A 24,573-nucleotide genomic window follows, 5' to 3' on the forward strand; every position below is an offset into this window, starting at 1 on the left:
TAATTTCCTTCTTCAAAAACAAATTCCTTTTATGAAATGCAAAAGACTGCAATTCTTCACCCAGCCACTAGAGGTTTATTGCTTGAGCATTCATGAATGAGACATTTCATAGAAGTGGAGTCACCAAAAAACACAGACGCACATAAACATTTTCAAGTAGGCCAATTGATTGTATACAAAATGGTTTCTTATTAAAATAAAAATATATATTCATAATCTTCATAGTCTTCTGTACAAGTAAAAAAAAAGAAAAAGACATGCAGATATTTACAAGGACGCCAGACAAAAGACGACAGTTTCTAATGCTATTTTCAGTTCTCTGCTGGGATTTTTTTTTTTTTCTTTAAATGTCCACACAATGTTAGCGAAGTTGTCTGTGATGCGCTGTCGGGTTCGCCAACAGTCCGAGGATGGTCGAGAGACAGTGGAGCTTCTCCTTCACATGCTCCGGCAACTTCTCATTCTCTTTATACCTGTGGAGGAAGGCGGAGATGTTTCTGAGTTTCAGGCGGAGATGTCACAGCAAAAACTGAAGAGACTGAAGAGCAACAATCCTTCTCACTGTACGGTATTCTTACTTTTTATTCATTTTTTTTACACCTTTTTACATGTTCATACCTGGTGATTCTTCCCTCAGGAGATGTGTAGGTGATGCACGAAACCCCCGCCTGGACCACCAGCTGAGAGCCGTCGTTGAACTGCACCCACACCTCCCCGCTGGTTAGCTGCACAAACACACACACTGCGATCTTTAAAACCACAAAAACATCCTTGACGAGCGCGGGATGTCTAGTTCATTTAAATCACCGCGTACCTGTGACGCCCATCCGACGTTGGGCACAAATATCGACTTCACCACTTTCCCCGCGCTTTGTACCAGGTCCTGTCGTAGCGGGGAACTTTTCTTACTCAAACTGGCGGTGGTGAAATCGGAGCCATCGTAGGAGATCATCTAAAAAAAAAAAATCCACACATTAAAAAAATTAAAGACATAAATATCACTTAAAAAAACCTTCTAAATTTTAAGGGTGTAATGTTTTACAGTAAAAGCAGAGGGAAAACAACTACATTTAAGGGTTACATTAAATGTTTTTCATTGAATAAAAAAACACTGACAGTCTCAGAGCTCACATTAAAAGCCAGGTATGATACCGATATGAGAGAAATTAAAATTATATTATTAAAACAGGGAGAAACCCATTCCTAAAACATCATTTTAAAAAAAAAAAAAGCATTGCATGGTTTTATATTAACAGAAAATAATCTGCTCCGTATTCCGAAAGGTTAATGTTACTAAGACTTCCTGCAGATATATTAATAAGTGTATAAAAATAATCTACTTTATTTAGATTAGTTTAATGTACACAGTCAGAAGTATGTGTGAGACTCACTGAAGGAGTGATCTGTGGAGGACGAGGAGGTGAAGCCGCATCAGCAGTCGCTGGGTGCGGCGGCAGGGACGACAAGCACGGGGAGTCGGGGTTTGTGGGTCGCCTGGGAGAGATTAATGTAAACAAAATAAAAACTTAGCCTCACAAAATTCAATTAGGCAAAACGTACGCCCAGCACGTGACTCTTCCTCTCACCTGCCAATGGTGATGGGGAAGAATGGGACGTTCTTGGTGCTCCGCTGCTCCTCTGCTGCGATGGCGACCTCTAGTGACAGACACATGCTGTGGCCCTCATCAGACAGCTCCACGTACTGCCGGCTCTCCGGGCTCAGGCCGCTGAGCCCCGCCTCCCCTTTCACCGTGTACGACTTCCCGCTCTTCTCCACCACTCGCACCAGCTCCGACGTCTTGTGGGTCTTTGCTCCTGCGCGAAACAACGTCCACAAAAGCGTCAAACGTCCGTCCATCGTTCTAACACACACACAGTTAACTCACCGTCATAAAAGCAAACCTCCAGGTCTGCGTTGGGAGAGTTCTCCATGAGCATGACCTTGGCATACTTGGTGTAAAGGGTCACTTTTGGAGTCTTGGACTTCACGAGCTGCACAAACTTGGAGGCATATTGGTATTTCTTCCAGTATTTTTCTGTGACAACAACAACAAGATAATCATTAAAATCATTTTGTACTTTCACAGTAGTTGGTGGTACTGGGGTGAGAGGAAAATCATAATAACCTGGAAGATCCTCATAGCTGCAAATGAGAATGTCCTCTGGAGGAGCAGGAGGACAGTCCAGGACGGGGAAACCCTTTCCATTGTTAGGCTGATATATCGTCACCTACGGGACATGATGAAAACACAGTTGACATAACTATAACGATAACTAATACAGCTTTTCTGAGGTCAAGTCAAGCCCCTTCACTGCCTATTTTACAGTGTATACTCAAAGCAACTATTTCACGGTTTAAAAATACATAAAAACAACCACATTTGTGCTTCTGTAGGATATGAAAACTACTCAGAAAGTCAAAGCATAGCTACAGTTTCAAGCAGTTATCCCTTGTATTGCATTCGATTTTTACACATGTTACTCACCAATGAACCATCACATGAAATCCGAAGCACTTCTTTGACTCTCTCTTGGCCACTGATGCATTTTAACAACTCCATGCAAACCTCGCCTGTGTCCAAGATGCTCACCTGTGTAAAGAAAAAGACATGACATGTAAATGCATGACACTAACAATTAACTCTTCACAAAATAAAAGTAACAGATTAAAAAAACATTATCTTACAACGGCGTTTTTGGTCTTTTGTCTAATTGACTTCAGTCTGGTTGCACACAGAGGTGGAATCACGTCTTTCAGGCTTTTCTTCTCCTTTTCGGTGCCTGAGGGAAGCTTGAACTCTCTGCCGTGAGGAGGCTGGAAATCCGCTCCGGCTTTGTTCTCCCTGTACGAGTCGGCGTTGGAGGGAAACTGGTGGTGCTGGTTGTGTTGTGGCACGCCGCGGCCCGCGGGCTTCTCCGTCCAGGAGTTGTGGACCCCTAAAGGTCCTCTGCTGCTGCTACAGCTGCTGTGTGTGCTACTGTCTGCTGCTCTGTGTCCTGACCCTGAGAGGGAAAAGAAAAGAGTTGCAGAGACTTTCTTGCGCTGACGGTTTCGAATCGTTTATCAAGTTCAATCATCGTTTTTAAACCCCCTCAGGTTTGAAATGGCAGCTGGACGATGACATCTGTCATGTCTGAAATCTATCCAACACATACTTATCAAACATTTTATTTACCGTCATTATTCAGCCAGTTAGTGACTCCCTCCAGGTTTTGAAATTGGAGGTTTGAATACCCAGAACTGAAAAACAAAAGCAGTAAAAAATGTTAGTCTACATTTAAATGTGGGAGGAAAAAAAAGGATAAACAGATAAATGGAGAGCTCACTTACTCAAACACTGACTGTTTGACAGGAGGAGACGGGAGCCTTCCATGTTCTGAAAACGGGTGTTGAGTGGAGGGCATGGAGAAGACTGGTCTTCCTACACCAGTCAGTGCGTCTTCTGAGTGACACCTGCCCAGCTCGTGACCCGACCCGTGTCCCAACGCACAGGAACCAGAGCGTTCTGAAGAGTGAGCTCTCCTCAGGTATCGGGAATTGGGCTGCGCGGTCTCTCCGCCATGAGCTGCCCGGCTCCTACCCTCTCTGTGAAACCTGTCTTGCATTTGCCACTGATCTCCATCCTCATAACAGGCACTGGCAGGCTGGCGTTGAAGACCTGGGATGGGCGTCATGCGATTAGGGAGGGCGGGGCCAATCACGTGCCTGGCTCTCCTCTGGAGGCGGCTGCCGCTGCTGGCTGAAGTGGAGGACGTACACGCTGTGGAGATGGTGGCGATGCCACTGTCCATGGATCCGTCGTCCGCCAACACCAGGTCCTTGGTCCTGACCAGCAGGCTCTGGGTCATGAACGGGTGGTCGAGCACTGCGGAAAGACTGGGCCTGTGGGCGGGGTCCCTCTGAAGCAGCTGATGGATCAGGTCCTGAGCCTCTAAAGAGACATGAGTCGGCATCTCATATTCCCCAAGAACCACTTTGGACAGGGTGTGCTTGACTGTGTCCGTGTCAAATGGAGGGCGCCCCATCAGGAAGGCGTAGAACATGCACCCCAGGGACCACACATCCGATTCCAGGCCATGAGCGCTGCGAGTGGCCACCTCTGGGGAGATGTAGTTGGGCGTTCCACACATGGTGAAGTGCTTTTCATTCGGGAGTTTGAGCTGCGTCGCCAAGCCAAAGTCGCCGATCTTAATGTTCATGTTGCTGGTCAGCAAAAGGTTGGACAAGGTCAGATCTCGGTGCAGGATGCCGTGAGTATGTAGATACAGCATTCCTTTCACTATCTGATGCATGAAATGTCTCGCTGAGGAACACAAACAAACAACAAAAGGTTTTAGAGACCGACGAACAAAATGAAAGAAAGTTTTACTACAAATGTATTTGATTTTTTTTGTAAAATTCTTCTGCCTGACCTTCATCCTCAGAGAACGATATCTTCCGCTCTTTGAGGTACCGAGTCATCTCTCCGATGTGGCACATCTCCAACACCAAGTACACATAGTTGCTGTCCTCAAAGTAGTTGTACAGCTTAAATAAAGACATGGTATATTTAATGTGGGATTTAAAACTACAATATCGTGGTTAGTGGGACGTATACAATTGCTGAGTAGTATCTACAGTAAACAAAGCAAAAGAACCGCCTTTTCTTGTTAATCTTCAATCTGTACATAATAAATAACCATGGCAACCTTGTGCACGCCTGTGCACAGTAAACATGCTGGTTTGAGTTCCTTAAAATTAGCTCTCCATTTGTCTTTGAGATTCGTTTTACTGTATATTTTACAGTCTGCATTTTAAACATAGACATTTGTTACCTCGAGAATTGAGGGATGTTTCAATCGGCAGTGAATCTCCACCTCGTTTGTCACTCGCTGGACCATGCCAGCTTTGTGCATTGCTTTCTTGTCAATCTGCAGATGGGAACAAAAGGAGATAATTATACACCTGCTGCACACGAGATCATCATGAAATATGGTCGTTCAGTTCAGCCGCCCGTTGGTTTAATCTGTTCCCCGCGATGACGCCAGACCACCTCGTCTTCATTTGTGAGGAGACGAGGGACTATGATAATCCCATGGGAGGCAAATAAGGTGTAATAATCCAACAGTCCCCAGTCTTCACTGGTGTCTACATTACAGGTACAGCATGCTACAATTAACTCTTATTGTTCACAAAAAACACAACAGGCGGTTGAAGGGGATTCTTACCGTTTTGATCGCAACCTCCAAACCAGTTTTCACTGATTTCGCACGATAAACACATGCAAAGGAGCCTTTGCCAAGGAGTGTGAGGACCTTAAAGTCCTGTGTGAAAAGACAGAAAAATGCAAAATTCAGTTGTACAAACATAGAAATATAATCCAAAGCAGACAAGATCTTTTAAAATACCTCTATCCTGTGCCCCTGATCAGAAAATAAAGCCCCCTCCTCATCTCTGCAGGCTGGGATGTGATTTTTGATTGGAAAGTTTTGATAGAAATAGTGGACGAGTTGATCAAACGTTGTCCCTGTCGCCTGCGACATCCTGGGTGTACAGTTATAATGACGCAAACCAGGCTGCCACAGACCCCTGAACCTTACACAGGAGGACAGGTCCTCCCACAACAAACGTTAACTGTCAAACAAACACCCCCAACACCTGACGCTGTCGTATGTCCAACCACAACCCTCAATTATCCCGGCTTTCCTCCCGCTAAACCACGGCCACTTGTAGCCGTTTCCAAGCAGCATGTTGGGGATTAACAACAGGCTGATGAGCTACCGAGACACAACACTGTTTATCCCGAGAGAGAAGGGATAAGGTTACACACCCAGACACAACAACACTGGACCACAAACACACAGCGATGACACGTATATCAATATAACTACTAATAAGCCACAATGATGATAATATCTTTATAAATCGTAGCTTCAAGTTGTCACCATCCACAATATTAGTGTGTCTGTTTTGATTTTTGGACAGGTGAAAGTGGACACGACTAGAGACGTCCACGAGACATTTGGTGGTAACTGATTCGGACATTAAGCTACAAAATGTCCTATAATAGGACAATACTGGTGTAACCTAGATACTGATTGTGATATTTGACTGTCCGTCTTAAATCTCAGCAGTCCAACACTAAACGGTGATCCATCCATCGCCTCATTACTCTTCATCGTATCACTCCGCCTCATAACAATACACACATGTTTCTGGTCTAAACGAATAGCCAGCACGCGCTTGTAAATGGATTTTAATTCGCCCAATTGTCCTGAAAATAAATCTAAATACACAGCTAATAATAATAACTAGTGCAAACACAATTCTTATCTTGCGTTAATAACAAATGTTTCAATGAAGACCGACCAATTTTCGAGACATGAAACGAGCTGTCGTGCAAGATAAGGTAGCGCTCGCGATACGAGCGATTTAAATGGCGTTTTGTTCCACGTTCGTGCATCTTAAAATAGTTGACTTAGTTAAATGACAATGCGGGGAAAAACACAATTTTACTGTGGGATTAATTTATCCTTAATAAACTGGCCTTATCTCGTAATATTAACTTACAGCTCCGCTAGCTTACTAGTTTGAAGTTAGCATGTGGGCGTTAGCCCAACAAAAACAACTCACCTCGATTTTATCTCCGATAGAAACACTCATGGTGTCTGTTTTTCTGCGCGCAGATTCATGCGGGAGTGTAATACTGCTCCTCGACCCGCAGTGGTCGGTGCGGGAGCCCTCAGAGGGCGAAGGATTGTTTTTGTTGCGTTCCCCTCCAAAACTTTGCCATTTCTTCCATTTTGAAAATATCCGCCCGTTACTCCCCTGCCTACGTCACGGCTGCAACGTCACATGACAACAACCACAACTCGTCACGCCCCCTTTGGTGTGCACAGACTGTTGGATTTACTCATGGGTGAATAAGAAAATAATAGTAATGTCATATAATATATACATCGACGATTTTACTGTGTAATACAGGTACAGAAAAAAACTGTAAAATATTGTTTTGAAATTTCATGTCGGACTAAGAAATGTTTTATGTATTTTTTTTTTTTTTTTTTAAGAAAACTACGGAAGAGGATTGATTTTTTGTAAACAAAATAAAAAATAAAAAAAAAAAGCCATAATTGGCCCTAATCCTCCACCGTTGAAAACCCAATATTCAACACTTTTAAAATGAAATGAGACATAAGCCTTTAATTTCCGTTTTTTATTTTGAATGTACATTTCTCACTTTTACAGTCAGTCCTTACTATTTGTTTCCTTTCCTGTTGTTCTCTTTAAATGTTTTATTTTCATTAAAGCTGAATTCATGTTTTTTTTTATTATTATTGTAACAATAGCCTATGTAATTAATAATTTGATGTAGATTTAGTTCTTGAGGTCTGAACCGTAAAAGTAGGTTATGCCTTCATTCAAAAACAAAAGTCATGTGACCCACTGACTCTATACCGCATGCCCAGGTTGACTTTAGTGGTTCTCATATTTTAGTCCTTCTATTAGGCCCTGAGCACGTGATCAAATAGTTCAGTGTAAACAAAATATGTCTCATCGATAAATGTAGTATTTTGGCATCTTTTAATTCTTTGACTTAAATATGAAAACAATGAAAACAAAGATTTGGCATATCAAACATAACCATTGCTAAATCTGGGAATGTTGGCGGCTTTGATTTACTAAAATAGTATTTACATTTTCTAAACATGGACAATACTTTCACACTCATTCAATGTAAATGTATATAATTTGCACTCAAACTAGTTCCACAACAGCAATTTGGACAGCACTCATTATTTAATAAGTGAGACGATTTACTGCTGATTCTCGACCGCAAACACAGTGTACAGAAAAGAGTTTCACTTCCAGAATCACAGTTTTATTAATCTATTGCATCATTCTTTAATTTATTTAAGTATTTCAAACCTTTGAGAGGTAAAAGCACACTAGTGTCACACATAAGGAGGAGAGGGTGAAAACAAAACAAAACAAAAAAGCCTCAAAAGGTAAAGTCCAGTGAGGGGGCATGAAAAACAAATCCACAAACGCAGCTGGTGAGGGTTGAGAAATGGTCCCAGGTGTCAATGTTTCTAGTGTCTACACGATCAGTGGTGGTGGTGGTGAATGCAGGGATGGTGGCAGAGTTTATGTCTCAGACACTGATCTTATTCCACATCCATCTCTCTTGTGCCAGGCTTTGTCTGCTGGCCTCCCTTTGCATCTCCCTTCCCGTCTGCTTTCGGGCCATTATGCGCTCCGATGTCTCGGTCATTGACTTCAGCTGGTTCCTCCACTGCGGGCTTAGGTCTGTTAATCACCGCGTTACATACGGCATCCAGTTCCTGGTGAGTGTTACGGGGGGGGGGCAATGTAAGTACGCGAAAGATGTCATCATTTCTATTGAAACCCTTGATTGCAATCATTCACGTACCTGTATTTTGGCAATGACGTCTGCTACTCTAACCACAGGGTCTTGAGTTATCGTGAGTTTGTTCTGTGCATTCATCTTGCTGTTCATCCAGCCCATGCTCTCGGTCACACACTTCTCCACAGAGCTAATTTCCTCTGCATTCAAATGGAGGTATCGCTCATCCTGTGAGGAGGGAGGGGGGGAATGATGACAACATACTAAGAACTGTCTAAAATGAAAACATATTTTCATTACAAGGCAGTATATTACAAAAAAAAGTACTCACCTTCTGTCTATAGGCGTCTATAAACTTAATGTAGAGTTGCAGTTTCTTCCCCAGCTCCTCAAAAGCCCTCGGCCTGTCCTCGTGCTCTCTGTGCCGATCTTGAATGGGTTGACCCAACCTCTGGAAACCAGTATAGAGTTTTTGATGACGGTTATTGTCACTTTAATAGACCCACAAGCGAACCTAGACCCATGTTTTTGGTGTGAAAGTGTCCTTAGCCTCAGTATTTGTATTTCCTATGAAACTAAAAGTAACCTTGAGTGCATCGAGCTTCTCCTCATAGACGTGTTTGGGTTGGTCCTCCCCTTCCTCATACAGCCAGTTCTCTGTGTCCTCCAGCATCAGTGTCAACCGGTTACTGTCCTGTAATAAGGTGCCAAACACGGTACATTTATTCCTCCTATACACTAGCACTGATTACAACAGGGCGACTCGTATGCCTCGTATAACACTTACATCCTCCGTGATATACTTTTCATAGATCCCACAAAGTTTGTCGCGCAGGTCGTACACATATTCCTCCACGGCATTCTTAGCGTCGTTCAGCTCTTTCACCAGTTTGTCCTGTATAATCATCTGACGCTGTGAGGGGGAGGGGGGAAAGGACACATGAACATATGGTTACAATCACACCACCGGTCATATAAGTAGAATTATCCATTTTATTTATACTAATATGTGCCAAAATTAAAGTACCAATAATGTGTTTTCAGAGAACTGTTACCTCAGATTTTTAGGCCAGTTACTCTTCATGAAACAAAGTGTGGTGTAGAGCATAATGCATCGTCCATTACGTTAGTGGTCAGCATTTCGATTAGACCATGACTCAGCGTGTCCAACTACCAACACAAGCACTTACTTCGTACTCCACAAAGTTGTTGAGAACGTCACTGTCGAGCTGTCGGATGGTGCTGGCTGCGATGGGCAAATCGATACTCTTCACTTTGACTTTGGGCTTGCTCCCCCCTGCTGCTGGGTCCTGCTTTTCCCCAGAAGCACCGTCCTGTTCGTCCAGAAAAAGGCATGTACTGTCAACGCTGTCTGATAGAAGCAGGGAATCACAGGACACTACTGTATTAGGTTATTGTCAACTGACCTTACAGCCGGAGCTGTTTTCCTCACTCTGTTGATCCCCCTGGCTTTGGCCTTCCTGGTCCACCTGCATTTTGGTCTGAAAGACAACATATATTTAGCTAATTTTATGTAAACCAGGTTACTTAGAATGTTGTAGTAAAAATAAACAAATATAAAGTCAGGGGTTGGACCGTCACAGCTGTGCCAAATGTACCTGATCCTCCGCTCTGCCATCATTCTGCACCATCGGCTCACAGTCGATTTGCATGTCCTCTCCCTCGCCCTTCTGCTTCTCGATCAGAGACGCGCTCGACACGCTGAAGATGCCGTGGACGTTGACGCGCACTTTGACCTTGACTTTGGAACTGTCGCCGTCCGGTTGAGGAACCACATTCTGTACTGAGAAACATCCTGGCGATGATGGGAAATAAAAATGGGGGTTTATTCAACAGATGTGATTACGGGACAACAGCATGTTCCCCACCAACAGACAGGCAGAGGGGCTGTTGATGGAACTGAAACCCAACCTGAGAGTGCACACCCCCTAACACATATATATTCACACGCACGAGCCATCTGTACTAAGTACACTAAGTACTGTCATGGATTTAGATCCCTGAGGGACTAAGCCACAACGGACCACCCAGAAAAACGCACACTTGCACAGTTGTTAACGCTCAGGCTGATATTTGGAAGAATAAGAGGTCAGGGGGAAAAACTCTCAGGAAACACAGTGGGCTTGGGAAGTACAAGACAGATATCATCATAATCAGTCACTAGCAGGTGTTTTTATCTTTCAAAAAGGGCAGAAAAAAAAGAAACCAGTACCAATCCTTTGATCAGGGTACGGGAGATTTGCAGGGCTGCTGTAGAAGGCTTCAAGGTCAAAGGGCTCCTTCTTGTGGAAGGTGATTACTTTGGAAAACGGAGCGACGTGGTTCTTACTGAACACCTCACACTCTCTGTAACAAAAAAAAAACATAATGTGGCAAAAGAAAAAGCAAAGTCAGGCTGTGGAAGCTGGCTGACCTAGTTTTTAAGTACAGGATTTATTACAGCATGAAAACACCTATGTCTTTACCCAAGTCCCTCCCCGTCCGTCGGTGACTTCCAGCGGAGAGTAATAGGAAAGGGAACCACGTCGGTGATGGAGAACTCGCGCACCTTAAATGCTGGGGACAAAATTGCACACTGCGCGCATGCAGTCAGCGCACACGTTACACAAATACACACACATTTATTGCACGAGCTGTTTGTGTCGAGGAGGAGTCGCACCTGCAGGGCGCAGCCTCGCGCTACAGCTTCGTCTGCGTTGAGTGTGGTGCTTATGTCTTTGCCAAAAAACTTGGCAATCCTCTCTTTGATGGCTGGCATTCGCGTCGCTCCTCCAACTACCTCCACTGCATATATGTCGTCGCGGCTCAGCTCTGCAACGCACAACACACGCCGACAAGACTTAGCCCTTGTGTCTGTGGTCTCCCACGTTTTTTAAAATCCTCTCGTGTGGAACGAGCTTTACTCATAAATTACAAATGTAAACAAATCTGAGAAACTTACTCGATTGTTCAAGGACTGCTTTCAGTGGCATTTCTACCCTCATCAGGTATTGAGCGCATATGTCTTCAAAATGACCCCTGTAGGTTACAAGTGAAGAAAATGAGCTGCAAAGTGACGACGCGGAAAGGAAGGCGCGGAAATTTCGAAGAGAACACTTTTTTTCGTACTTGTTCATCCTGCCGGAGACGTCGATGTCGTTCATGAGGCACTCTATGTTGAGCGGCAGGTCGGAGGAGTTGGCGCTCATGAGCTTCCTCAGTTTCTCGCACTCCTGCTGGAGCTGCAGCAGCGCTCTCGGCTTGTCCCTCACGTTCAGCTTGTACTTGCCCTTGAACTCCTCGCAGAAGTGATCGACCAGCGCCTCGTCAAAACAGCGCCCGCCAAGGTAAGGGTCAAAGGCTGTGGCCAGGACCTGACAGAGCAGACCAGATTAAAGTTAAAAGGTGGAGACAAAATGATGGATTTAAGAGCGAAAATGTGGAGACGCTAACCTTGAGTTTGCCTTTGTTGAAGGCTGTGATTGAGACCTGGAGGGATGAATGTCCCATGTCCACAAACACCACATTTCTAGGACGTTCTTCCGGTGTAGGAAGGTCCTGTTTGTAGATCCCGTACGCCAAAGCCACTGTTCATTAAAGAAAAACATTAAAGTGCTAAAGATTATGACGCATTTCCTTTTTTTTTACGATGTAACCAAGAACACTGACCCGCAGTGGTATCATTGATTAGCCGTAAACAGTTCAGCCCCGCGATCTGAGTCGCGTCAAACACCGAGCGTCTCTCCGCGTCTGTGAAGAAACTCGGTACCTGTAACACAGAGCACAGGTCAATGTTTCACTGAAGCCCTCTTTGTTGGACAATGCTGACCCTCCTCCATCCTTCCCGTCACTCACAGAGATGACACAGTCCACCACCGGCTTCTTCAGCGCGCTCTCGGACGTCTCCTTCAGCTTGGTGAGCAGCATCCCTGTGATCTGCTCCACGGTGAACACTTTGTCCTCGTCCAGATAACGCACCTGCAAATATGATAACGACATAAGAATGATGAGGATTACATAATATAATACATAAACATGCTTCATGTTTGCGTGATACCTTAATCCCAGTGTTTCCATTGGCCAGTTTATGTAAGCTGTAAGGCAGTTTGGGTTTTTCCCCTTGAACAAACGGGTCATCGAATGCTCTGCCGTGGAACTTTTTGAATCCGTGGACTGTATTTTTGAAGTTTATTATAATCTGCGGGAGACAAAAAAAAATGTTGTCGCTCCGTTCTCATTTCAACGTGCAAGGTTGCTTTTATTACAGAAACGAGGCCAACTGCTTACTTGACTCTTTGCCGCATTTCCAATCATGCGGTTTTTGGAGGACAGCGATACACAAGCCCTTGTTGGAAGACAAACACATGGGCAAACATTAGGAAGGCTTACAATAGAAATAGTCCTGTAACAGAATGCAGTTTTCCAGCAGCGAGTCTGAGGAAGAGGCACAAAAACTAGGGCAGTGACGTGGTTCAGTTCACCTTGAAAAGTAAGCTCTCTCTTGTCTTGAGTGAGAAAATATCCCAATCAGAATCACGCATTTCTCAGTAACGATGGATCAACAATTAAACTAACAAATGAAGGCGTCCTAAAGTAAACAGCCCCTGCCAGTTTCACTCGTCGGGCGTCTTTACGCGTTAGATATTATTGGTGATATTATTGGTATCGCTGTCCATGTATCGTATTGTGAGTCTCACAATACGATACAACGTGAGATACCCTGTGATCCCCACCCCCTAATAGATGGATGTTTCTGTGCAATAAATACAACTGTTTACAACAAAGGTTAAGCTCTGGCTAAAGGAAAAACACCCATAATTGGTGTTTTAGTATTCTAAGTGTTGTTTAAGCAAGTTTTATCCTATTATATTAAGGTACTGATTGTGTTTTATCTTTATTATTATTTGACAGTCGTGTGTAATGCAGTTTAGCTTGTAGTTGTGATTGTATGTGCATTTATATGTTAACGTGTTATTTAATAATAAGTGTCGTTTTAACGTGTTTGCTCATGTATATGTTATTATACTGTTCGTGTAAAAGCCCAACTAGGGACAAGAGTTGCAAACTAGCAATAGCTATAAACTCTGCGTCGCATTAACTGTATTGGAACTATGTTAACTGTATTGTCCCTATTTAAATAAAATTCTATTCTATTATATTCTAATTACTTAAAAGAAAATGGCATTATTACATAATAATACATACACAATCTCCTGCTTGCATTACCACAGAGTGAGCCCTTTATATGTACTGGTTCTTCTACATGGAAGAGTGAGAGATACAGTTCTTAGCTGCAACATGCAACTTCACCAATAGATGTCGCTAAAGTCTACACACTGTGCCTTTAAAAAAACATCAACAATTAAAATTGAAACAACAGACAGTGAGCTATTGTGCTAAAATGTTAACCTACAGTGGCCTGCTGCAGTGACGGCGAATAAAGCCGTAATTACAGGCCTCATCATCATCATCATCGTCATCATCATCATCCCTGCTCCATCACTGCGTAACAAACTCACTGACCGAACCACAAACACCGGTGCTGCTGGTGTTAATACTCACGGAGTGCATCTGTCACTGTATTCATTGGCAACTGTCTCGATGCCTCCGCTCCTGGCCACGGCGATGTAACAGTTTTGGAAACCCAGGTCAATGCCCACCACTGACATGACTGACTCGTGGAGCCGCTCGTTGACTTCTCCTCCCCAAGTTCTTGCTCCGCGTCGACCGCACCTGACACCTACTGTATGAGGAGATATTTACACAAAGATGGCCGTGGACTCGGGGGATGACACGTTAATTCTGTGCGTGTGTGTGTGTGTGTACGAGGCAGCGAGCTGAGAGTGCGCTGACTGACTGAATTACTAGCTGTTATGTAACTCAAGCTGTTTATAGCAAACTCATTCAGAGTAAATCCCTGGCAGCGGTGACGATGATGATGATGATGATGTCCGCCTCGAAGTTGCCCGAACGTCATCCAGCGGCTCTAACAGAGAGAGCGAGAGAGAGATGCTTCTTGGGCCCGCCCCCTCGAGTCTCTGATTGGCTCTCTCGCACACACTGGCCTTGCGTGATTGGTGCGGACACTAATCAATACCAGAAGAATCTAGAACCCGCTGGAAAAGCGGCAGACCGTAGACTACGTCACGAACTGCACGAGCGGCACTGGTTGTACGTTCACTTTTGCCGGCAATTTACTCAAGAGACTATGGCAGCTGTTTTGTGAAATTACCAGTGAGGATATGTTTATGTTTCATTTGTGTCTTACAACATTCTAACTGTCTAACAACATTTCAGATACTCACAGTGTCATATTCTACCTATAAGATCAAAAACTTCATAGCGAATGACATCACATTTTCCTTTAAGGTTTAGGCCAATTCCATTTAGATGAAACGCGGCAGCCTTACTTACTATTATATTATTTCATTATTTTCTATATACTTCTTGCAAACTGGATTATTTTGGTTCGATTATTGCAGCCTGGTATGGGCGAAAGATTAGCAGAAATATTTGTTTATATGCATTAGTTTTTTTTGTTGTTTTTTTGCAATGTCATATTTCATAAAATACTCATGTTAACACACCAGAGCACAGAAGTGTGCTCATAAATAAAAAAAATGAAGCTATCATTTTATTTTATTTAAAATTGTCTTTCTTTTTTTTAATATCAAACATTAATGCATGTTTTTTTGCTTGATGCATGAATGCATCAAAAATAGTGATTTGAACGGGTTTCAATTAGCACATGTTTGTGCGTAGGTTTGTTAGTGTGAGTATTTTAGTAAACTAAAAATAAAAAAATACATGAAAAGATGCATAACCTGGCATTCTTTTTTTTTTTACAATATGCAAAAAAATTCAAAATGTTCTAGAAATTAAAAGCCAAAAAACACAAAAATGGATCTAGGTGTGTTGAAGGGTATATTATAATAATTACAGTAATATCTATTATATTATGAGAAGATGTGCATTAAGAATGATGAAGGATTAAGGAATGAGGAGATCTTTGCACTGCTCCTCATATTCACACAATTTACACTGAACCCCTGTATAAATTAAAATATAAAATATAAAAAAGTAGTAGGTTACTGGTCTATCAGCTCTATCGTTATGCAGCCACAGCCACAGCCACCACCACGTTTTCCTGGACACACAGGGCCAGTGCTGACCCAAACCTTTATGGGGCCCAAAGCTGAATTTGATTTTTGCATTGCGGCCTTGTTATTATATTATTATTATAGTATAGTATAGTATTAATGAAAGAAAGGCCCAATTATTATTATTCTGTTCACTCATGTGTTGTTTAGATTGGATTACATTGTCATTCAAAAATTATAGTTACAACAATGAAAACACAATTGTTATGCATTTGACGAAATGTCTTGAAGATAATTTTCACATAATGAAATCTGGCCCTCTTATAAAACAGTTTGGACACCCCTGCTCTAGGCCCTTGGATGTACTTAGATCCTCACTTAAACACTTGCTTCCTTGCTGAGGACACGAGGTGACTGGCTGCTCCTACATGTTCGTCCTCAGCCTGAAGTTCAGGGCTTGACAGCAGAAACAGGAAGTGCTAGTAGTTGGACGAACAGAGCTAAACAGCCAGTTTCAGTCAGTTCGGTCACCTCGTCATTTAACTCCGTAGTCAGCATGGGGCTGTTCGGCAGATCACACGATAAACCACCAAAAGACCTGGTAGGTACCGACAGACAGCTGACGAGCGTGTCACCTTTGTCCGCAGTTAGAAAGAAAACAGGTGCCTTTAGCTAACCTTGCTAACATTAGCTCAGCTGTTGCTGCTTTTTACGAATCGATTAGCTGGCTAAATTGTAAATACATCAAATAGTATGACATTCGTTGTACTACCCCTGCCGCGTGTAACGTGCCACGTTGGTCTCTACGCCTTATAAACCGATTTGTCTGTCGTACGTTAATGTGTTTACTGGGGGGGGGGGGGGCTCGCTAGTTAGCATGAACGCTAGCATACACAGGGTGTAAACAAACCCTGATTTTGTTCGCTCACGCTGACTCACCGGCCACTTTATTAGGTACATACAAGACATTTACTAAAGGTGTGGCACCCGGTGTGGTTTTCTGTTGCTGTAGCCCATCTGCTTTAACCCTCATGCATCATTATTAATGGAAATGTTTGGACAAATTTGTCCTCTTGATGTGGCCATCTTTTTGGCTGTGTTAGTGCACATGGAAGAACTTTTTCCATGGGCTCTCTCTTGACAAATTTTTTGAATTTTGGAACTCAATTTTTTTTTCTAATTAGTTCCAATAGAACACTGATTATTTTTTTTACCATAGTCTTAAGTAATTGACAAAAATATACACTTCAAAAACTGTCATAAAAACATTACTGATTAATATTTTTTATTCTTATACAACTTCAGCACTGCTCAAATCTACCAAACATTCAGCCATTTTGGGGATTTTAACCATTTAAAAGCCAGTTTGATTTCTTGATGTCACTGTTGTTATACATGAAAAAAACAACAACACCCAAAACATTTGTAGTGTTATTTTTCATAACAAATGTTGGGTGGATGGAGGATTTTTTTTTAAAATCAGTCTTCTTGGATGTGTTATTAAGTTCTTGTCTTTGATGACTTAATTAGTTAGTTAATTCAAATCCGATCCCAATGATGCATCAAAGTCAATGTCAATAGCCATTGACATTGACTTTGATGCATCATTGGGATCGGATTTGAAAGTCTTTGATGGCTAGACTTTCAAGACTGAAAAAATCCATCAGCCACCCAACATGTGTTATATGGAAAATAACGCTACTTAAAATCCTCAAAATTATTGGTAGTTTTGAACAGGGCAGAAAAAAATCAGTTTTTTTGGAAGTGGACATTTTTGTCATTTTGCCTAATGACTTAAGGGGGTAGTAAAATAAATTGATGCCTGAGGGTTAAGGTCTGAAATGTAATAATTATTTCTCTGTCATATGGAGCAAAGAAACCATAAAATATCCACACCGAAGAAGGTGAAAAATCTGATAATTTGTTTTAATTACACAAGAAATCACTTGAATGGATTGTGTTTATTACATTTGAATAAATGGTTGATTAATTTAACAATAGATTAATTGTCACAGCCCTAAAACCTAGAGATACTCAGACCAGTCTGTCTGGTACCAGCATCCATGATACGTTTCCATTCAGATTCTCTGGTTGAGCTTCTTAGCTCTTAGTCCTGACCATGATGACATGTGTAAATGCATTGAGTTGTTGCCAGCCATGTGATTTGCTGAATAAATATTTATAAAGTGGCTATCGGGGTGGACAGTACACATTTTCACTGGTAAGGTCGCATCTACACAATATTGGAATAACACGGTGTGTCACTGCAGGTCCAAGAGTGGTCTTCGAAAATCAGGAAGGAAACGAGAGTGATTGACAGACAGATTCGAGGTAAGATACTGTTGTCAGCGTCCGACCACACCACAAAGCAACTGAAAATAGATAAAAACAGTGTCAATTAACTATTTGAAGTTGGAATTGGCTTAAGGTGAGAAGAAGATGGGCACTTTCTTCTCCTATTTGACCAGACAACTGCTGAATTATTGTATTTTACTTCTAGAAGAAAGGTGTTACACTGATAACGGCAACCCTCTTTGTTTCAGATATTCAAAGGGAAGAGGAAAAAGTTAAACGATCCATCAAAGATGCAGCTAAAAAGGGCCAGAAGGATGTGTGTGTTATCCTTGCCAAGGAGATGATTCAGTCAAAACGAGCCGTCACAAAACTCTACGCTTCCAAAGCACACATGAACTCTGTGCTGCTCAGTATGAGGAATCAGCTTGGTGAGTTTTGGAGAGTACAGTAGCCAAGTAATTAGATAGGAGAATATTTAAATGTCATCAGCAATGAAGGAAATGTGTCTGCGTGTCAGTGATGGAGACGTACTTGTGCATTTCTAGCTGTACTGCGTGTAGCCGGGGCTCTGGAGAAGAGCACAGAGGTCATGAAAGCCATGCAGAACCTTGTCAAAGTCCCCGAAATCCAGGCCACGATGAGAGAACTGTCAAAGGAGATGATGAAGGTCCGCAGCAGCATCCAACATAAATAGATCCTTTTCACACTCCAATTACTTCAAGAAATGTAACTCCACCTTTGTATTTCAGGCTGGCATCATTGAAGAAATGCTGGAAGACACATTTGAGAGCATGGAAGACGGAGAAGAGATGGAGGAAGCAGCAGAGGCCGAAGTTGACAAGATCCTCTTTGAGATCACAGCAGGTAAAAGATTTGTCACGGATCATCACATCTTTGTTTTAAAAATAAGGTTTTGGTATCTAAATTATTTAAGTGTTTGAATCTGAACCGCCGGTTACATGATGCTATAAATTAGTAATGCTCTGTCTTGACTGTGTCTGCTTTGTCAGGTGCTCTTGGCAAAGCACCAAGCAAAGTCAACGATGCCCTGCCTGAAGTGGAGCCTGCTGGAGCCACCGCAGCCTCAGATGAGGAGTCAGAGGAGGACATTGAAGAGATGCAGTCCAGATTGGCAGCTCTGAGGAGCTAAGGTGATCTGCTGTATTAATGTCAGATTGGTCACTCCATAAAGGACGCAGTTAGAATTTCGGTGCAGGGTTTACACAGCTGAGCGTCTTCAGTGCTACAGACAACATTTATTTCACGTCATCATTTTGGATTAACTTTCATCTTTGAAAGTTTTGTTTTTTTTTAAAACATCATTTAGTCTCCTCAGCCAGAGGAAAAGGTGTTTTTGCTTTTTTCTTTCATCATCAGGGTGTAATCATTTGTTAAGTCTTTACTACCCAAAGTCAAATGGAAGGTTTAAGAAAGTGTACATAATGTAAAGTATGAAAAGCCTGCTGTGCCTACAGTGCTTCATCATATTCTTCTCCTGTCCTTAATGATGGAACGGTAATGGAGATACTTGGGTAATAATGATCCAAACAAATAATTGAAAAGCGGCTGTTGGTATTCTCACACCGCACAGAGTAAATTATTATTCAGCAGTAGTTTCAGTCCCACAATACAGCTGTTGGGTTTACCAGTGCTTGGCCTGTATCATTTGAAACACTAAAGGAGATCGGTGCATATATCTTTTGATTGTTTATTTTCTGTACAGTCAAAATGTGTCTATTCTGTATTTGGTCAAACACAAGAAATACACAGATAAATGCACACGTACTGCCCTAACCCGTTCTTTGCTTTAACGTTCAGCTTGACTTTGTGTCATTATTGAGTTCCTTCTCAGTGGGAAGATGCTGATGCAGAGGAAATGAAGACTTAGTGCCGAAGTGTATGTATCATTGAAGCGTCGTGTGTATACTTTTTTTATGTGAACATGGGGGGGGGGGAGGAATAACAGAATAAACTTCTAAGAAAAGAATTTGCCAAAAAGAACCCTGGCTTCTGCTCTCAGTATTCACCGCACTAACTCTCTCCACATTTTGTCATTACGTAAACATTAAATATTTGAGCATTTTGGGAAATGGGAACTCAGCAGATCAGAAACTGCACCGCGTTGACAATCTAATGACATCTGTCAGGTAGATTAAACCATTTGCTCAGCAGCACTTAATTCAAAAGAGTAAATAACTGAGGTGGCATCTTTTCATTATCCCAGAATCTTGACTACAAGAATCATGGAAAACAAAAACATCAAGTAAATGAATGCAAGTGTGTGGGTCAAATCTAACATTCCCAAGCTCAATGTAAATCATGTGATTGGCCCTAACAAGCAAACTTGAGGAAACCCTTCCCTGTGCTTTACATTTGACAAAAGGATTCGATTTCCACTGGCCAGAGCCCAACCCTGCCCCAGCAGCCTTTGTTGTTCTGTAACAAAACCTTGCCCCTGTTTTCATGCTTTGGTATGTAGGCCAGAGGCTGGCACAGAAAAGATACTGTTGCTGTTGTGGTGCAGGTGTACACAGGTAGAGCTGACCAGAGGGGTATTCCAGAAAGCAGGTTCAACACACTCTGAGGCCGTTTCTCAATACTCAAGTTAGCAAGTATGTACTTGCTTACTTGGGAAGTATATACTTGAGAAGTACGCTGGGAGTATATACTTGCCAAGTACGGGAGTACACAAGTATGTGGTTGTTTCTCAATACTCAAGTATGCAAGTATGTATGTATTGTTCTGCTGTTTGAATGGTGGCTGGCGCCAAGTGCTGCAGCCTCATTACCGCCACCTACAGTGTTGATAAATGAACATATGAAATACTTTTAATAAATGCATATATATGTTGTTATTATTTTTACATTTTAAATATTTAACTTCATTTATTAATTTATTTCTATTAAAATATACAATACAAATAATACAATGTGGAAAATAGATAGAGTACAGCATTGAATAGTGTAGTGTAGTGTATATATATATATATATATATATGACGTGTACAAATATATACTACTCTACATAGCTAATATTTACATATTATATTTAAATACAGATACAATGACCGTGCGACTTTAATATAAATCTAACATTCAAAGTTAAAATAAAAAAAATAAAAATAATATGCAAAGTTTCAAACTGTCAGGTCAAAACGTTTCCATTAAAATCAAAATAACACGTCAACAACAAATCTATCGATCACACCGAGCATCTAATGACAGCGACGTCTGAGCCAGCGGATCATTTCATCAGGACAAGCCGAGGTAACGCTGCTCTGTGCCGGGCACAGTGAGCGCCGAGCGCCCACAGAGACGGAGGTGATCACCTCCGACAAACGTTGCTGCCAAACTATAAATACGTCATATCGTCATACACAAACCACATGTTTGAATTCTAAATGACTAATTTCTCGCCTCAAATGATGTTAAAACTTTGTTCCGGGACACAGAAAAATATTTATTTCAGATTTATATTTCTATTATCTGCTGCTATGCTCCGCCGAAATGTATTCTGGGATACATGGCCATCCCAAGTACGCTTAAGTCACCTCCGATGCATACTTGGTAAACATGGGCGGAGCGAGAACACTTCCGGGTTTGAGAACCGTCCTCGCTGTTCGCTTACTTGAGAATTGGAACAGCACTTGGACTGAGGCTGATGACGTTTTCACAAGTACGGGAGTACGCAAGTACGCACAAGTACGCACAAGTATGGATATTGAGAAACGGCCTGAGTCTATCCCTGAACTCTGAGTTGACTTACTCTGAGTCGGGAAACTCTGGCCGTTTCTCAATACTCAAGTAAGCAAGTATGTACTTGCGTACTTGGGAAGTATATACTTGAGAAGTACGCTGGGAGTATATACTTGCCAAGTACGGGAGTACACAAGTATGTGGTTGTTTCTCAATACTCAAGTATGCAAGTATGTATGTATTGTTCTGCTGTTTGAATGGTGGCTGGCGCCAAGTGCTGCAGCCTCATTACCGCCACCTACAGTGTTGATGAATGAACATATGAAATACTTTTAATAAATGCATATATATGTTGTTATTATTTTTACATTTTAAATATTTAACTTCATTTATTAATGTATTTCTATTAAAATATACAATACAAATAATACAATGTGGAAAATAGATATATTACAGCATTGTAGAGTAGTATATATGTATATACATATGTATGTATGACATATATGTACGTGTACAAATATATACTACTCTACATACTATACTATACATATCTAATATTTACATATTATATTTAAATATAAATCTCGACTTTAATATAAATCTAAAATTCAAAGTTAAAATAAATAAAACATTAACAATATACAAACCTTCAAACTGTCAGGTCAAAACGTTTCCATTAAAAACAAAATAACACGTCAACAACAAATATATGGATCACACCGAGCATCTAATGACAGCGACGTCTGAGCCAGCGGATCATTTCATCAGGACAGGCCGAGGTAACGCTGCTCTGTGCCGGGCACAGTGAGCGCCGAGCGCCCGCAGAAGCGGAGCTGATCACCTCCGACAAACGTCGCTGCCAAACTATAAATACGTCATATCTTCATACACAAACCACATGTTTGAATTCTATATGACTAATTTCTCGCCTCAAATGATGTTAAAACTTTGTTCCGGGACACAGAAAAATATTTATTTCAGATTTATATTTCTATTATCTGCTGCTATGCTCCGCCGAAATGTATTCTGGGATACATGGCCATCGCAAGTACGCTTAAGTCACCTCCGATGCATACTTGGTCAAAATGGGCGGAGCGAGAACATTTCCGGGTTTGAGAACCGTCCTCGCTGTTCGCTTACTTGAGAATTGGAACAGCACTTGGACTGAGGCTGATGACGTTTTCACAAGTACGGGAGTACGCAAGTACGCTCAAGTACGCACAAGTATGGATATTGAGAAACGGCCTCTGAGTATCCGGTTCCAGAACAGCTGATCTGAGTTAGTTCAATCAACTCTGAGTATGTTAACCTCGAGGTACGCGCGTGCACAACCACTATAAAAAGCCATCATCAATGGAGCCCCGATACCACGAGTCACCATGACAACCGAGAAAAAAAAAAAAGATCAACTTATTTCAGTGAATAGGAGTTGGAGATCCTTTTGCTGGGCTACGGAGAATATGAGCACATATTTCGGCGCGAATGCAACACAGCTGCAGCAGCGAAGGAGAGAGAGACCGCAGGGGAGAAAATTGCTGCCCGAGTCAACGCGTAAGTTTGAATGTACTATTCCATTGACGTAACATTTAACCGTAACATCGTAGCATAGTCTATAGTTATGAATATAAGTAGGAATGAAATCTGAGTTTTTCATTTAGGTGCAATACAACAGGAGTAAGGAGGACTTGGAAGCAGCTCAAAATGAAACATAAAAACATCATTCAAAAAGGTAAGGCATATTTTGCTAGGCTATGATTGCACCTCACTTTGATTTATTTTTTTATTTTTAATTGACTTAGGCTATTAAACGTAACGTAAATATTAATTCAGATTGCAAACATTGAGTTCTGCTCAGCCAACAGAAAGAAGGCAGAGGCCCAAAAAACGGGTGGAGGGCCACCTCCACCACCTCTGTCAGGGGCTGAGGAGCTGGCTCTCAGCCAATACAGGGGTCGCCCTGTGGCTGAAGGCATCCCTGGGGGAAGCTCATCTGAGCCTGTCACCCCCCAGGACACAAGTGCCTACATCAGATGCAAGTCCTTGAGAGGCTGGTAGAAAGAAAATCCTACATCTTTTATATATCCTATATCTTTTTTATATATCCTATATCTTTTATTTATATATATATATATATATATATATATATATATATTGACATGTACACTGAAGTGATGAGCATAGATAATGGACAAACTAGCACATTCTTGTCCTTCAACAGAACATGGTTGGGCATCACCAAGAGGAGGGTCCATCAACTTCTAGAGCACAGCGTGACACAGTGAGATTTTCGGTCAATACCATGTTAAATCTGTATGTAGAACTGCAGGAATTAAATGTCGTCCATATGTTTCCGAGTTGCCGGTAAAAGAGTTGTACAGGGTGCACCTAATGAAAACCATTCAAAAAACCGAGAAAGAAATGGTGTACCTGGACCGGCAAATCAGAAAAACAGACTTGGAAATTCTATTACTTGAACGCCAGTTGAGGTGGGTGCATTGTCATGGTGAAACAGGTGAATATGTGAAATATGTTAATAGTTGGAACTATATGACAAATCCTGACTGTTGCTTTTGTACTTTTAGAGAATAAAGAAGAACCAAATCACATGTGAATTTGTCTTTTATTTTTAATCAAAACGTCTAATCTGGGTCGGAAGATTCTCTCACGACGTAATGCATTTCTAATAAATACGGCTTCGATGTCGATTGGATTTCTAATGAATGGGCAATCCATGTCTAACTGCTTTCTTCGTGTGGGAGAAGACGGGTAGAAACTCTGGGTTTCTTATAGTAAACCTGCCAGTGAGCAGGTTATGTTCACAGAGTAAGTTACCGCAGTAACAGACCCAGAGTTTACGTTACCTCTCTTTCTGGAACGGATAACTCAGAGTTTCCCTCATCTCAGGGTTAACAAACTCAGAGTTCTCACATAACCCGCTTTCTGGAATACCCCTCAGAAGCTGAGAATTTATAATGCCAGATTTCTGTTTTCCCAAATGAGTGACTTATCTCAGCGGATGACTTGAATTCACTCATGTAAATGTAGTGTTTATATTGAAGTCTTGCCCAATATTAGCTGGGTTACTGCAGTTCCTGCAGTACATTATAAGTCACCAAATAAAAGTTAAGTTAAAAG

At 41.8% G+C, this 24,573-nt stretch overlaps 3 protein-coding genes across 4 annotated transcripts; 1 reads left to right on the forward strand and 2 right to left on the reverse strand.

Annotated features, from left to right (window-relative positions):
- Window positions 1-52: 52 nt before the first annotated feature.
- plk4 (polo-like kinase 4 (Drosophila)) lies at window positions 53-6,798 on the reverse strand. Its single transcript, XM_058616044.1, has 15 exons — window positions 6,614-6,798; window positions 5,209-5,304; window positions 4,816-4,911; window positions 4,414-4,528; window positions 3,332-4,304; window positions 3,177-3,241; window positions 2,687-3,003; window positions 2,487-2,591; window positions 2,127-2,229; window positions 1,887-2,036; window positions 1,587-1,815; window positions 1,392-1,494; window positions 815-952; window positions 619-725; window positions 53-473 (listed from the first exon to the last, which is right to left on the reverse strand). The coding sequence occupies exons 1-15, from the start codon at window positions 6,641-6,643 to the stop codon at window positions 362-364; spliced, it is 2,739 nt and encodes a 912-aa protein (XP_058472027.1). The 5' UTR covers window positions 6,644-6,798; the 3' UTR covers window positions 53-361.
- A 747-nt stretch (window positions 6,799-7,545) lies between these two features.
- hspa4l (heat shock protein 4 like) lies at window positions 7,546-14,625 on the reverse strand. The gene is made up of 19 exons (XM_058616045.1): window positions 13,911-14,625; window positions 12,636-12,693; window positions 12,406-12,546; window positions 12,204-12,326; window positions 12,018-12,117; window positions 11,802-11,935; window positions 11,478-11,722; window positions 11,311-11,387; window positions 11,029-11,180; window positions 10,835-10,944; window positions 10,582-10,715; window positions 9,968-10,164; window positions 9,776-9,850; window positions 9,539-9,682; window positions 9,136-9,261; window positions 8,935-9,042; window positions 8,680-8,799; window positions 8,415-8,576; window positions 7,546-8,325 (listed from the first exon to the last, which is right to left on the reverse strand). The coding sequence occupies exons 1-19, from the start codon at window positions 14,015-14,017 to the stop codon at window positions 8,149-8,151; spliced, it is 2,490 nt and encodes an 829-aa protein (XP_058472028.1). The 5' UTR covers window positions 14,018-14,625; the 3' UTR covers window positions 7,546-8,148.
- A 1,264-nt stretch (window positions 14,626-15,889) lies between these two features.
- Window positions 15,890-19,745, forward strand: chmp3 (charged multivesicular body protein 3). 2 transcript variants are annotated; one of them, XM_058616049.1, is made up of 6 exons: window positions 15,890-16,049; window positions 17,719-17,779; window positions 17,992-18,171; window positions 18,289-18,410; window positions 18,493-18,607; window positions 18,754-19,745. In XM_058616049.1, the coding sequence occupies exons 1-6, from the start codon at window positions 16,005-16,007 to the stop codon at window positions 18,891-18,893; spliced, it is 663 nt and encodes a 220-aa protein (XP_058472032.1). In that variant the 5' UTR covers window positions 15,890-16,004; the 3' UTR covers window positions 18,894-19,745. The 2 variants fall into 2 exon arrangements, with proteins under 2 accessions (XP_058472032.1, XP_058472031.1); XM_058616048.1 differs by lacking the exon at window positions 15,890-16,049 and adding an exon at window positions 17,193-17,352.
- Window positions 19,746-24,573: the final 4,828 nt, after the last annotated feature.

This window comes from Solea solea, chromosome 18 (genome assembly GCF_958295425.1).
Source record: "Solea solea chromosome 18, fSolSol10.1, whole genome shotgun sequence".
In the NCBI taxonomy this organism is placed as follows: Eukaryota; Metazoa; Chordata; class Actinopteri; order Pleuronectiformes; family Soleidae; genus Solea; species Solea solea.